An 11884-nucleotide genomic window follows, 5' to 3' on the forward strand; every position below is an offset into this window, starting at 1 on the left:
TATCCTTAATTTTTCAAATTAAGACAAAATTTTTGTCTCTTAAAAAAAGTACAAGAATTAAATCAATTTCAAAATTTTAGAAATATATATTAAAGAAAAAAAGGCTGTTTTAATTTTTAATTTAATTGAAAATTATTACTATAGATATTTTTTTTTTTTTTCTTAAAAATCTCAGTAATAAATATTCGAAAAAATACGACAAAAATTAAGGTAATTGAAATTTATTATTTATAATTAATGATAACATTTTTGCTTGTTTTGTATTAAAAATGTGAATTGTTTTTTTTTTCAACAGAATTGTTAGCAGCTATGTGTGTGTGGGTATAAATAATTGGCACCATTTAATATATATACGTTGTGGATAAATACAGTTGAACCCTATAAGTAACGATCAGGGAGTACTTTCGCCAAGGTATAAAGTGGGAGGTGAGACTTGAACTCTGAGATTCATGGCCCATATATATTTACTCTACCGGCACATGTACCTCTCTTACTTACTCGTGACGCTGAGCGTGTAATACAGAAAGGATCAGAAAGGATAATTGTCATAAACACAAGGCAAGTACAACAATCTCGAAATTATTGCATTAATTTGTCAATCAATTTTATTTACTAAAAAAAGTAATTTTTTTTTTTAAATAAGTATTTTATAAAAAAAATTATCTCCTATCAATTTATTTTCGACTCTTTCTTTTTATAACTGTTAAATTGATTTTTTTATTTCCAATTATTTAAAAAAAAATTTTTTTTTTAAAACATTTTATTGTTTATTAAATTTCGCCGGTAAATAATTAGTAATATTGATTTTAAACTGATTGATCAATTAAAAATAGAAAGAAAATAAAATAATTGTTTTTATATTGAAGATAAATTGATGAAAAGTATGAAATCTGACATTAATAGATTTAATCGTGTAAAAACGGAAGATATTAAATTGAAATTATATTTTCAAGGTTGAATACAGTTCTTTGTTTGAATGGGAGTTAGAAGAATGGCATTATGGAATTTTTATACATACTCTCGATTGAACGTAGAGGTCAAGTTACGCAATTCAAAAAAGAAGTGATACAACTTTTTACAGAAATTATTTATAAATTTTTTTTTTTCTAATAAAATTGATTCAAACAAAAATTAATTGTATCGAAAATTACATTTTTTCGTGGATATTTTTAAATTTTTGATTTGAATAATTTGTTTGTTTTTTTTTTTTTTGAAACTGTTAAATGTAGTTTTAAAAGCGAAAAGAATTTCGAAAGTACAATCTGAAATGAAGTCAGTGATGGTTGTAAACCTTGATTTTTTTTTTGTAGGATGTATGCTTGTTAATAAGTCAGCTTCGGGGCATTTTTTTTTTTTTTTATTAAACTTAAAATAATTCAAGTATTTTAGAAAAAAAAAAAATGTATAACTTTAGTTTTGATATAAAAAATATTCCTTATACAAAAAAAAGTAGAAAAAAAATTGAAAATTCATTTCTCAGTTTTTGTACATAGTTTTAGATCTCGGTGTTATTAATAGATCCAAATAAGGTAACTATCAATTATTTACTTTTAAGAGAATTCATCTTGAGAAGCAGAGATAGAATTTTCAAACGACCGTTACAATAACCGTTCTTCGATAATCGTTGTTACAGTCTGCATGGTCCGCTGCACGCAATAATACACCAAAGTTTGTGCAGAAATCAGGTCCCCCGTCGAATTCGTTTACAAACAAAAAAAAAAAACTTAACTTTATATACAAAAATTTAATTTTTACAAAAAAATATTTTTAATAAAATTTTAATTTAAAAAATTTTTTTATATTTACAGATGCGATTTATGCTGATGCTGTTTTTGCTTGTTTTGGTAACACTCGCTCTTGGATTAAGAAAAGTGCCAAAAGTTTACAATGCATTAATTACAACTGATCAAAATTTATTACCATCGCGAGCTTTTCCTGTTCTTCAGCCTGTTATTCACAAGACCACCGTGGGATATGTTCCACCGTATTATTATACACAAATTGCACCGCAATTTACACCGGAATTTGTACAAATTTCACAAGGAATAGCACAGGGAAATTCTGCTCATCAAGAGGCAGGGAAAAAAATACCAAATTCATCAAAAACAGAAAATAATAGAAAAGAAGACAATCAACAAATTCCATTACGATTCTATCCAAATTATCATTCATTCTATTATGATCCTTATTTTTACACATACAATGGTTACGATTCACATTTGGCACCATCGGCTTATCAGGAAAATGGTTCTGTTGAACCACTTCCTCCGCAAAATTTCCAAAATCTCCCACAACACTTACTACCAAGTCTTCATGACGAGAAAAATATGATGAGAAATATTTATCATGAAAAGAAAAAAGATATTCCAGATGTTCCTCCACCTCCGGTACCAACGAAAGTTACAAAAAGTTCGTAGGTTTTGTATATAATTATCATTTTATAGACAAAAAAATTTTCAAACAAATTGTAAATTTCAATTTAAAAAAAATCATATGAGCTTTGTTTTAACTTATAGAAATTAATTATTTTCTTTAAGAAAAAGATTTAATTAATTGTTATTTAATTGATTAAGGGGAGGGACCGCTGAAATTTTAACACATCAAAATTAAAGCTGTTTAAGGGTGGTCAATTTTTTTTCTGACAATATTAATTATTTAAATGTATAATATATCATGAAAAATTGAAAAACTATAAATTTGTTAATAATTTTTAAAATCAAATTCAAAATTCTCGAAAATTTAAAATTTAAACTTCTCTCACAATTTTAATTATTTTTGACTGCCGATTTTTTTATACGCTTGTTTCATGATTCTAAACAATCAAGCGTATGGATTTTGAAAAATTTCAATTTTTTCAAAAAATGAAAATTTTGAAAAATAAAAATATTTGTAAAATTGTTAAAAATTACCTTTTGTTGTTTTTCTCAGTAGAATAAGATTTTTGGTTGAAAAAAAATGTTGAAAAAAATTATTACCCCTAAACAAGATCAATTTTGATTGCTTTCAATTTTAGTGGTAATTTTGAAAAAAATTCAACTACTTCCACAATTTTCATTATTTTTTATTGTCGAATTTTTTTTACGCTTTTTTCACGATTTTAAACAATCAATCGTATGGAATTTAAAGAAATTTAATTTTTCCAAAAAATAAATTTTCTAAAATGGCTAAAAAAATTTTTTTTTAAATTTTAATAATTTATAATAATTTTGGATCCTAAATTATGCCAGAAAAAAAATTGACACTCTTTAACAATAATAACTTCAGTAGGCTGAAATTTCACCGGTCCCTCCCCTTAATTAAATATTATAACAATGATATGAAAAAAATGTCATTGACAAGAACAAGAAATGTGATTTGAACGCAAGTTTCAATTATATATATATATATATTTTTTAATCTATATTAGTTTTTATATATCTATTTAATTAATTACCATAGGTATAAAAATTCAAGTATTGTTATTAAAATTGCCTTGTGCAATTATTTTTATACCACAAAATTATATTTATTTCTTTTTACAAACAATTAAAATTAATTTACAAATTTTTTCTATTAATATTTTATTAACATTTTTCTCCGACTCCCCAAACTTTTAATAAATATGCAAAATCAAAATTTTTATTTAATTCCTCAAAATTTAATGAAATATTTGACTCTCCTGGACCACCGGAAATTATTTTCAATTTTATTTCTCTGTTATTTTTTGATTTTATTTCAATACAAGTAATGCATATTCCTTCTAAATTAATTTCTAGCAAATATCCATTTGTTGATCTATAATTGGCACCAGTGATAAGAATATTTTGATTGTAAATTATTTCACCTCTACATTCACCTATTTTCATGTATTTTTTATCATTCAAATTAATCTGTAATTTTATAAATTATAACATTAAGTTTTTTTTTATTTAATTAATTCTTAATATTTAAATTGATAATTTAACTGAATAATTTTAAATGAAGGAAATATTAATAGAGAATCGTCAGCCAATGGAATGGTGGCGCGAACTTCAAATTTTCAAATATTTAAAGTTCGCTCCACTATGTGATTGGTGGAACAAAATAAGACATTCTGCGCAAGCGCTTGGCTGTGCGCATTTGCCGCGTCTATTTTTTCTACAGTGTTACCGGCTTTTCATCACGTGTTTATGATTTTAATCAAAGTTTTAATTAAATGTTCTATAAATTGTTGTCTGTGAGTTATAAAATGTGAAAAAATAATGTTTCGGAGGAGATTAAACATTAAACATCAGTTAAAAATCAAGGCAAATGTTAATTACAAGATATCAATGCAAACGAAATTTGACACTTAACCTAAAAACATTCTTCAAATCACGTCGAAAGATAATGAATGCTAATTTATATCAAATGCTGATAATAAATAAAAGGTATGTATAATTTAATTGTAATAATTATTATTTATAGATGATTTAATTGCAATAAATATTTTAAAGCATTTTTTCTTGCACCAAATATGTAAAAAAAAAAAAAAAGTATACATCTCGTACACAAAAAAATATTTTCCGTTTATCAAAACAAATTAAATAATAATATTTATATATCCTACCTCAGTATTTTGAATTCCAGTGGTAAAATTGTTGGTTAAATTTGCATTATTTAATGGTATATTAATATTCTGATCCGAATGTTCGATTGGGAAAGAGTCTAATAAATTAGTATTTAGTTTATTTGGTGAATTATAATCAGAAATATTTGTGTCTATATTCCTCAAGGTTGAAGTATTATTTGAATCGAGGGCTTTTTGAATCGCGTCATATTCTTGTCTTAATTTTTTTCGTTCTTGATAATATTCATTTAAATGTCCAATATCATTTCTGTGATAATAAATCTGTTCTTTAGGAATATTTTCTCTTAATTCTTGATCTGATAAAGTTTTCTGTGAAATAAAAATCTATATTATTAATGTATATAATTTTTAAATAATTATCATTTTTCAATATAAAAAATTAACAAACAAAAAAAAAAATTGTTACAATTTTTTTTTAGTAATTGCGTTCATCTTACTTTTCGATTTTTTGTCACAAAAAATTCTTCACTGAAGGACGTAATAATTAGAAGTATCGTAAAATGTAGAGAATAATTACAATTACCGAGTATCATCCTTGAAATGAGAAAGCTTTTAATGTGTGCAAAACTGCGACAATTCTTCCGCGATTATGTTTAAACTAGAATATAATTCTCAACCTAGAGTGACCCCACTTATCAGTGAGTATAATGTCGATATATCAAATAACATGAAATTTATGCTGAAAAATGTTTTATTTATTTGATATATTTTTTTACATTGTACAATTTATATGAATTATACTAAATTAATTCTAATAGGATATATGTTTTAATAGAAAAATTCTTTTAAAATGAAAAAAATAAACTTAAAATATAACATTTCTATTTACATAATTTTTTTTTTCTAATTTTTCGATTTTCTTACAAGATTCTGTTTCAATATTAATTTACGTATTTATTTGTTTATTTTTAAATTTCAATTTAGAGAATTTACAATAGTGAAAGAAAATTATGGTGGAATTTTTTATTTTTACTCTAATGCATCGACTGTAACAGAATCTTCATTACGTTCAGTGGAATTTTCCTCGGATTTTTTTTTATCTTCTGGCTTTTTTTTATCTTCTTCTGGTTTTTTGGGTTTTTTATCATTTTTATTTTTCTTTTTTTCATCATTTTTATCTAATTTTTCAATTTTGTCGTCTTCATCTTCATCGCCATTTTCAGTATCTTTATCAGGATCTTCTTTATCTTCTTTGTCGTCTTTCTTATTCTTCTTGTCTTTTTTAGATTTGTCTTTTGGCGATGGATCTTCGGGTCCAGGAATCTGAGGTGGCGGTAGTGGATATACTGGTCTTCCTCCAATATAAAACTGAAAAAGTAAAATAAATATTTAGAAAATTATTAAATTAATATTTAATAATATTAATTTAAAAAAAAAATTGAAATATAAATAATTATTAAACTAAAAGAAAATACCTGTACTGGTGGATATCGATAGTCGTATACAGGAGTGTAACTATAAACTGGATAATTAGGATAACCATTTGGATAAGTAGCAGCGGGAAATGGTTTAATTCCAGTGTTTATCTGAAAATATTATTTTTTTTTTTTTTGTAAAAAATGCATTTAGACTTAAATATAACTTTTTACGAATTTAATAATTCAGAAAAAGTTATTTCATTACATTAGAATTATTAGCGTAATTTTCTATATCAAATATATAATAGTGTATTAAAAAAAGAGTTTTAATTACCCTGTAGCTATCATAATAGGCATATGGTGTATAAGGTTGTTGCATTGGTGGAAAACGAAAAAATTGAGGCTGATATATTCCATAAGTTGACGTAACTGGAGTGCAAGTTACACCCAACATAAGAAAAAAAGCGATGATCTTAAATTTCTATAAATAAGACATTAATTTTTTTTTTTTAATAAATTAAATAATAAAATATATTTTTTTTTCTCAAATGGTAGAAAAAAATACTACTTTAAAAACTAAAATATTGAATTTGCAATAAAAATGCATTTTAGTCTATTATTATTTATTTAACATAAAATATTTTCTAATTTACTAATAGAAAAAATTCTTGCAATATAATATTTATATATGGATATGGAATATATAATGTTTTTATTTGCAAATCTTGCGCAAGAAAATAAAAAAGAGGATTCATTAGTGTTAATTGGACAAATTGATATATTTGATTTTTAATAAAAAAATTGTATATTTTACACAAATCTTTGTCAATTTCATATTATTTCGATAATAATGATTATTATATCGCCAATTAATGTTACAATAATATTGTAATATTTTTATTATTACAAATGATTATATAAAGAGCGCACATTCTTTTTCCTTTGCAAAAACTCATATATAATACAGAGATGATATATATTTTATAATATTAACGTAATTAAATTTTCCTGTTGTAAGAAATAATTTTTTGTTTTCTTAACCTTGGTAGAGATTTAAATAATAATTTGCACTCTTAAAACTGTGCTTTAATACTATTTTTCTATTTCTATTTGTTTGTAATTGAAATTTTATAAATACCATCAATTAAAATGTAGAAGTCAGTTTGCAAAGTGTAAATGAAATTTATGGATTAAAAGTATAGGTTGTAATGTATAAATTTTTTTAAGCAATTATAACAATTTTTTTGTATGTATATTTATTATTTTTCATATACATAATAATTATTCTCTTTTCTAATTAATATTTTTTTGTTGTCTTAACAAAAGAGTTAAATAAATTTAATTTTTTTTTTTTAATTTCATTCGAAACAAAAATAATTTTAATCAAAATATTGATGAGACAGGTAAAAATTTAGGATTTATAAAAAATAAGATTTGGAAACTGATAGAAATTGACAAAGATTGGATTATATTTGCATCAAAAAAAGAAAATAAATTAAAAAAAAAAAATTTATGTAGATAAAAAATAAATATTTTTTTTTCTAATTTATAATTTGCAAATAATTCTATAATAGATATTTTTAAATTCAATTTCTATACTATAATTTTGATGGGATATGGATTTATTTACTTAATTTATTTGAAAATTTGTAAAATAATATAACGGTAATTTAATGGTATTTTTTTTTTTTTTTTTTTTATTGAACTCACGTCCATGGTGACAGCTTTCGCATAGAATCAGACAACGTGCACTAAACTGTGAGTTTTAGCGTTATTCACCACTTATATATGTTTACCGTGGAATCAAAATCCCCACCAGAAATTATAGTACACAATTTTTCTTTGCTAGAAGTGTTTATTTTTTCACTTAAAATTGAAAAAAAGAACAATTATATAATATTTTAAACTTTAAAAATTAAAAGAAAATTCTTTTTTAACTCCATTATTAAATATTAATGCAAACTCATAATTTATCAAATTAAAAAAAAATCAAATTAAAATCAAATTAATCAAATCAAATTAAAAATAAACATTGATAAAATGATACAAAATTTATAAATTAAAAAAAAGGGTTTAAATAAATATACATTGTTCTCCAAAAATACGTTTCCTAGTGTGTTAAATTAAAAAATTATTTTTTTTTGTTCACGCAATTTTTTGTTTGCAAATCAATTATGTTTTGTTATTAACTGAGAGGAATTTTAAAGTGCAAATATATAGTTTCTGTGTAATAAGAGATTTATATATGTTTAACGTGATTATAAGAAATTATTGAGAAAAAGAGAATAAATCTGACACAGTCACTCAAGTTGAAGGTGGTGTAAAAAAATATTCATCAAAGAGATGAACGGATGTTATTTAAAGACATTAAATAAGCAGTTATAATACATAATATATTAACCGGTTAGCATTGACGAAATTCAAGATTAGATCAAAAATAAAGGGCGTGGCTCGATTTTTTTTTTGCCATAATTCAAATTTGCATTTTGAATACTTGATTGACAAAATATAATACCAACTTTCATATAGCATCGAAAACTCGAAAGTAGTTCATTAGTTAGAAATTTATTAAATGTTTGCAATAAAAATCATTTATCAAATTGTTTAATAGCATACAATTTTGTCTATACTGATTTATCATAATCGACTAATTAATAATCAAAATTTTTGTTTGTTTCAGATTTTTCTTTCAATCAACTAAGATAAAACAATTTATAATTAACAAAACAACTTCATGCAGCACAATTTTTAATGAGTCTCGGACAATTTACTGCCTGTTTATTTTAAATTCTCCTAAATATTAATAAAATGTTCGACGTGGAAAACGAGTGCAAGGACAAAAAATCTAGTGAGAATAATAATTGGTAGTTACTTTTCTTATATTATTATAATTTCCAAGTTTTATTTATTTCTAGTGTCATTATAACGTCCTTTATCGTTAATTTTTATTTTCCATGAGAAATTTACGTTTATTTGAATTTGATTGCAAAATATAATTTACATAAAGTAATTTTAAAAATTATAGAAAGTAGATGAGGAAAACAATAATTTTTATCTAAATATCGAAGTTTAATTTAAGAAATATTTAAATTTTATTTTTACTTAAAGAATAATTATTTACTTATTAAATCTTAGTCTGAAAAACTTCATTTGAAGTGTATCAGGCAAGAAAATGCAAAAAAAAAAAAAAACGATTTTGAAATTAAAAATCTCATATAATCCCAAATTTATTTAATGGATTTAATTATTATTTTCATTTATTTGCAAAAATATTGCAATTGCGCTCAGAGTTTAATTTTCAATGCAATTTTCGTTGCATATATATATATATATATTTCTAAAATCGATAACGGTAAAGTTCGTAAGGTGTCGAGAAAATTCGTGAAAGTTCGCACTACTTCCAATCAATCTGCAACCAGTTATCGTGTTTGTCAACAATACTCAAGCATCTTCTTACTCACGAATCCAGTATATCACAATATCAAATTAGAAACACGAAAGTCGTGTTTGCAAAGTCATTTTATCCATCACGCGTGTATATATTTATTTTCGCGAATTAATGTCAGTTGTCATTTGTTCTTTTTCACTCATAATTGAATTGTCACAAGTTTATTTGAATTTTTTAAACTTAATATTACATATTTTTATTTAAAATTTTTAGTGAAATTAGAAACAAAAAATATTCGTTACAAGAAATGACCTTAAAGTTGACTTCATTTCCAGGTAAAAATGTGTAAAAAAAAAAAATTAATTTTTTTGTATTGTTTTTGAAAATTTTTTTATTATTCACATTTAATTTGTCTGTTTACAAGTTTTATAACAAAAATTTTAATGTAAAATTTAAATAGACAAAATTTGTTTAAACTTTAATTATTCCATTTAAATAAATATTTGGTCAATTTTTTATTTAAAGAAAGAATTTGGTTGCGTTAACTAAATTTTTGTTTGATCCTGATGAAGCAACCAAAGTTTTATTTATTTGGTTAATTAAATTAAATAATTAAAATGAATTTTTTTTAAGTTATAGTTGATGCAACTAGAGTTTTGTTTAGAAAACAAAATTAGAATTAAGATTTAAATAAAAAAAATTACTTGCTAGTTGTGGTAACTTCACGCTTGGAGATTAGACGTTTTACACGTTTTATAAAACATTGGCGCAGGTTTTGATATATTTCCATCTGTCACGATAGGGTTGAGATTATAGAGTAAAAGACGTGAAGATTATAGATAAGTTTGAATTACTGCATATTGAAGCAATAAAAAATGAGTTTCACAATAATAGTTTAATTTCCTCTCAGCAAAGATGTTTAACTTTTTTTTTTCTGCAATATATGTTAATTTTCATAAATTTAAAATTAACTTCCCTTACGTGAAAAATTATTTATTAATTATAAAATTTATTAATTTTTAATAAATAAATATACTTCTATATTTTTCTTATAAAAAAAAGAGTTTAAATAATATAAAACGATATGTATTTTTGGCAGAGGACCAATTTTAGAAGTGCTAATTTTCCAAAAAAAAAATGGGTATATAATTTTCTAAGTTATTTAACATAATAATTTTGCGATATGACATAAAGTTTAGTTTAGTTACTTTTGTAAGAAATATTAATTTGACGTAAATTTTGAATATGTCAGAAGCGATTTCATTTTTTGACAAATGTCCAAAGAATAATAATGAAAAACGTTTGCACGATATTAAGAGAGATAACGCGTTCTCTCTATTTCAAATATTAATCCGGGAAGATTTTTGAATTTAAATAATTTTAATAAACGGGAAGTACATTTGCATATTTTGGCTGGGTTCGCTATTTTTTACTGACGTTACACGTTATCATAATTATTATTTTAATATTTATATTAAATAGAAATTTATATCCTATAAAAAATAATTTTGATGAATTAATTTAATTTCTAAAGATTTCTTCTCTTTATTATCAGTTTTATATTTTAGTGAGCGAAAATAATTCTAAATTTTATAATAAATTTTGCCAGATCCTATTACAAATTTAAGATTTTCACTTCCTGGATCTATAAGTATTATTGTAACAATTTTATTATGTATAGATATAAATTTAATTTACCATCTTCTATGAAAAAATGAAATTTTTATTTTAAAAATCTTTAATATAAATATTTACCTTTTTTACATAATTATAACTAATAATAATAATTTATTCTTTACAATTTGTAACTCTTTGTTTCAAATACAAATTGTTATTTAAAGCAGGTAAATAGGATTTTTTTTTTCATCCAAAGAAATAAAACATTTGTTTGAAATAAAAATTTTTTCGTTTTTACAATTAAAATTTTATTGATTTTTGTCAAATAATTGTTATATTTTTAATAAAGTGGTAAAGAGTATAGTGAAAGAAACGATTTTCGGAAAGCCCGCCCCATTTATAAATAGTGGGGCCGCGTGCGTGCGTACTTGGGATTTAAACATAGTTTTTTGGCAGCGGGAAACGTCAAACCGTCAAGGAGTGGCAAAGCGCGTGGTTTCTTGTCACATTAATAAGCACAAAATTTTTTCCTAAAGCTGTAAAATCATTTTCTTTTATTCCATTGTCATTTATATATAGGTACAGAATATTAAAGTTTTCCTTAAATTTCATCGTTTTCTTTATTACAAAACAAAAATTAGTTTAGGCAATAATTCAATTTTATTCTATTTTGTCAGAAAATGTAGCCGGACTTTTTTTTTATATAATCCGCAAAAAATAATTTTTGTAAATAAAGTGAATCTCTTTTTTTTACTTTATATAATCAGTGATAAGAAGTGAATTTTATTTAAAAAAAAAGAAAACATGTGAAAATTACAAAGAAAACGGAGAAAAATAATAATAAACTCTTTTTTTCAAATTAAAAATATATATATATTAAAAACTTATTTAAAAAAACTGATTTTTATTTAATAATTATTAATCGTTGATTAT

The 11884-nt window shown here is 23.1% G+C and overlaps 3 protein-coding genes across 3 annotated transcripts; 1 reads left to right on the top strand and 2 right to left on the bottom strand.

Annotated features, from left to right (window-relative positions):
• The first annotated feature begins 288 nt into the window (after nucleotides 1–288).
• LOC127276601 (uncharacterized) lies at nucleotides 289–3326 on the top strand. Its single transcript, XM_051297154.1, has 2 exons — nucleotides 289–558; nucleotides 1809–3326. The coding sequence occupies exon 2, from the start codon at nucleotides 1809–1811 to the stop codon at nucleotides 2415–2417; it is 609 nt and encodes a 202-aa protein (XP_051153111.1). The 5' UTR covers nucleotides 289–558; the 3' UTR covers nucleotides 2418–3326.
• A 154-nt stretch (nucleotides 3327–3480) lies between these two features.
• On the bottom strand, nucleotides 3481–5200 carry LOC127276598 (uncharacterized). Its single transcript, XM_051297152.1, has 3 exons — nucleotides 5026–5200; nucleotides 4568–4897; nucleotides 3481–3869 (listed from the first exon to the last, which is right to left on the bottom strand). Exons 1-3 carry the CDS (start codon nucleotides 5119–5121, stop codon nucleotides 3564–3566), a joined length of 732 nt encoding a protein of 243 aa, XP_051153109.1. The 5' UTR covers nucleotides 5122–5200; the 3' UTR covers nucleotides 3481–3563.
• Nucleotides 5201–5261: 61 nt separating this feature from the next.
• LOC127276602 (myelin transcription factor 1-like protein) lies at nucleotides 5262–7810 on the bottom strand. The gene is made up of 4 exons (XM_051297155.1): nucleotides 7657–7810; nucleotides 6281–6427; nucleotides 6004–6114; nucleotides 5262–5896 (listed from the first exon to the last, which is right to left on the bottom strand). The coding sequence occupies exons 1-4, from the start codon at nucleotides 7660–7662 to the stop codon at nucleotides 5558–5560; spliced, it is 603 nt and encodes a 200-aa protein (XP_051153112.1). The 5' UTR covers nucleotides 7663–7810; the 3' UTR covers nucleotides 5262–5557.
• Between the last annotated feature and the right edge of the window lie 4074 nt (nucleotides 7811–11884).

This window comes from Leptopilina boulardi, unplaced genomic scaffold (genome assembly GCF_019393585.1).
Source record: "Leptopilina boulardi isolate dan_hultmark-lab unplaced genomic scaffold, ZJU_Lbou_2.1 LbouV2_150, whole genome shotgun sequence".
Classification (NCBI taxonomy): Eukaryota; Metazoa; Arthropoda; class Insecta; order Hymenoptera; family Figitidae; genus Leptopilina; species Leptopilina boulardi.

What these genes read in the sequence shown, in the direction of transcription:
- LOC127276601 (XM_051297154.1), top strand. Translation starts at nt 1,809, where the DNA reads ATGCGATTTATGCTGATGCTGTTTTTGCTTGTTTTGGTAACACTCGCT.
- LOC127276598 (XM_051297152.1), bottom strand. Translation starts at nt 5,121, where the DNA reads ATGATACTCGGTAATTGTAATTATTCTCTACATTTTACGATACTTCTA. An exon ending in TTGTGACAAAAAATCGAAAA is followed by an intron (nt 4,898 to 5,025) that starts GTAAGATGAACG and finishes TTTATTTCACAG; the next exon opens with AAAACTTTATCAGATCAAGA. An exon ending in CTGGAATTCAAAATACTGAG is followed by an intron (nt 3,870 to 4,567) that starts GTAGGATATATA and finishes ATAAAATTACAG; the next exon opens with ATTAATTTGAATGATAAAAA.
- LOC127276602 (XM_051297155.1), bottom strand. An exon ending in CCTATTATGATAGCTACAGG is followed by an intron (nt 6,115 to 6,280) that starts GTAATTAAAACT and finishes TAATATTTTCAG; the next exon opens with ATAAACACTGGAATTAAACC. An exon ending in ATCGATATCCACCAGTACAG is followed by an intron (nt 5,897 to 6,003) that starts GTATTTTCTTTT and finishes TTACTTTTTCAG; the next exon opens with TTTTATATTGGAGGAAGACC.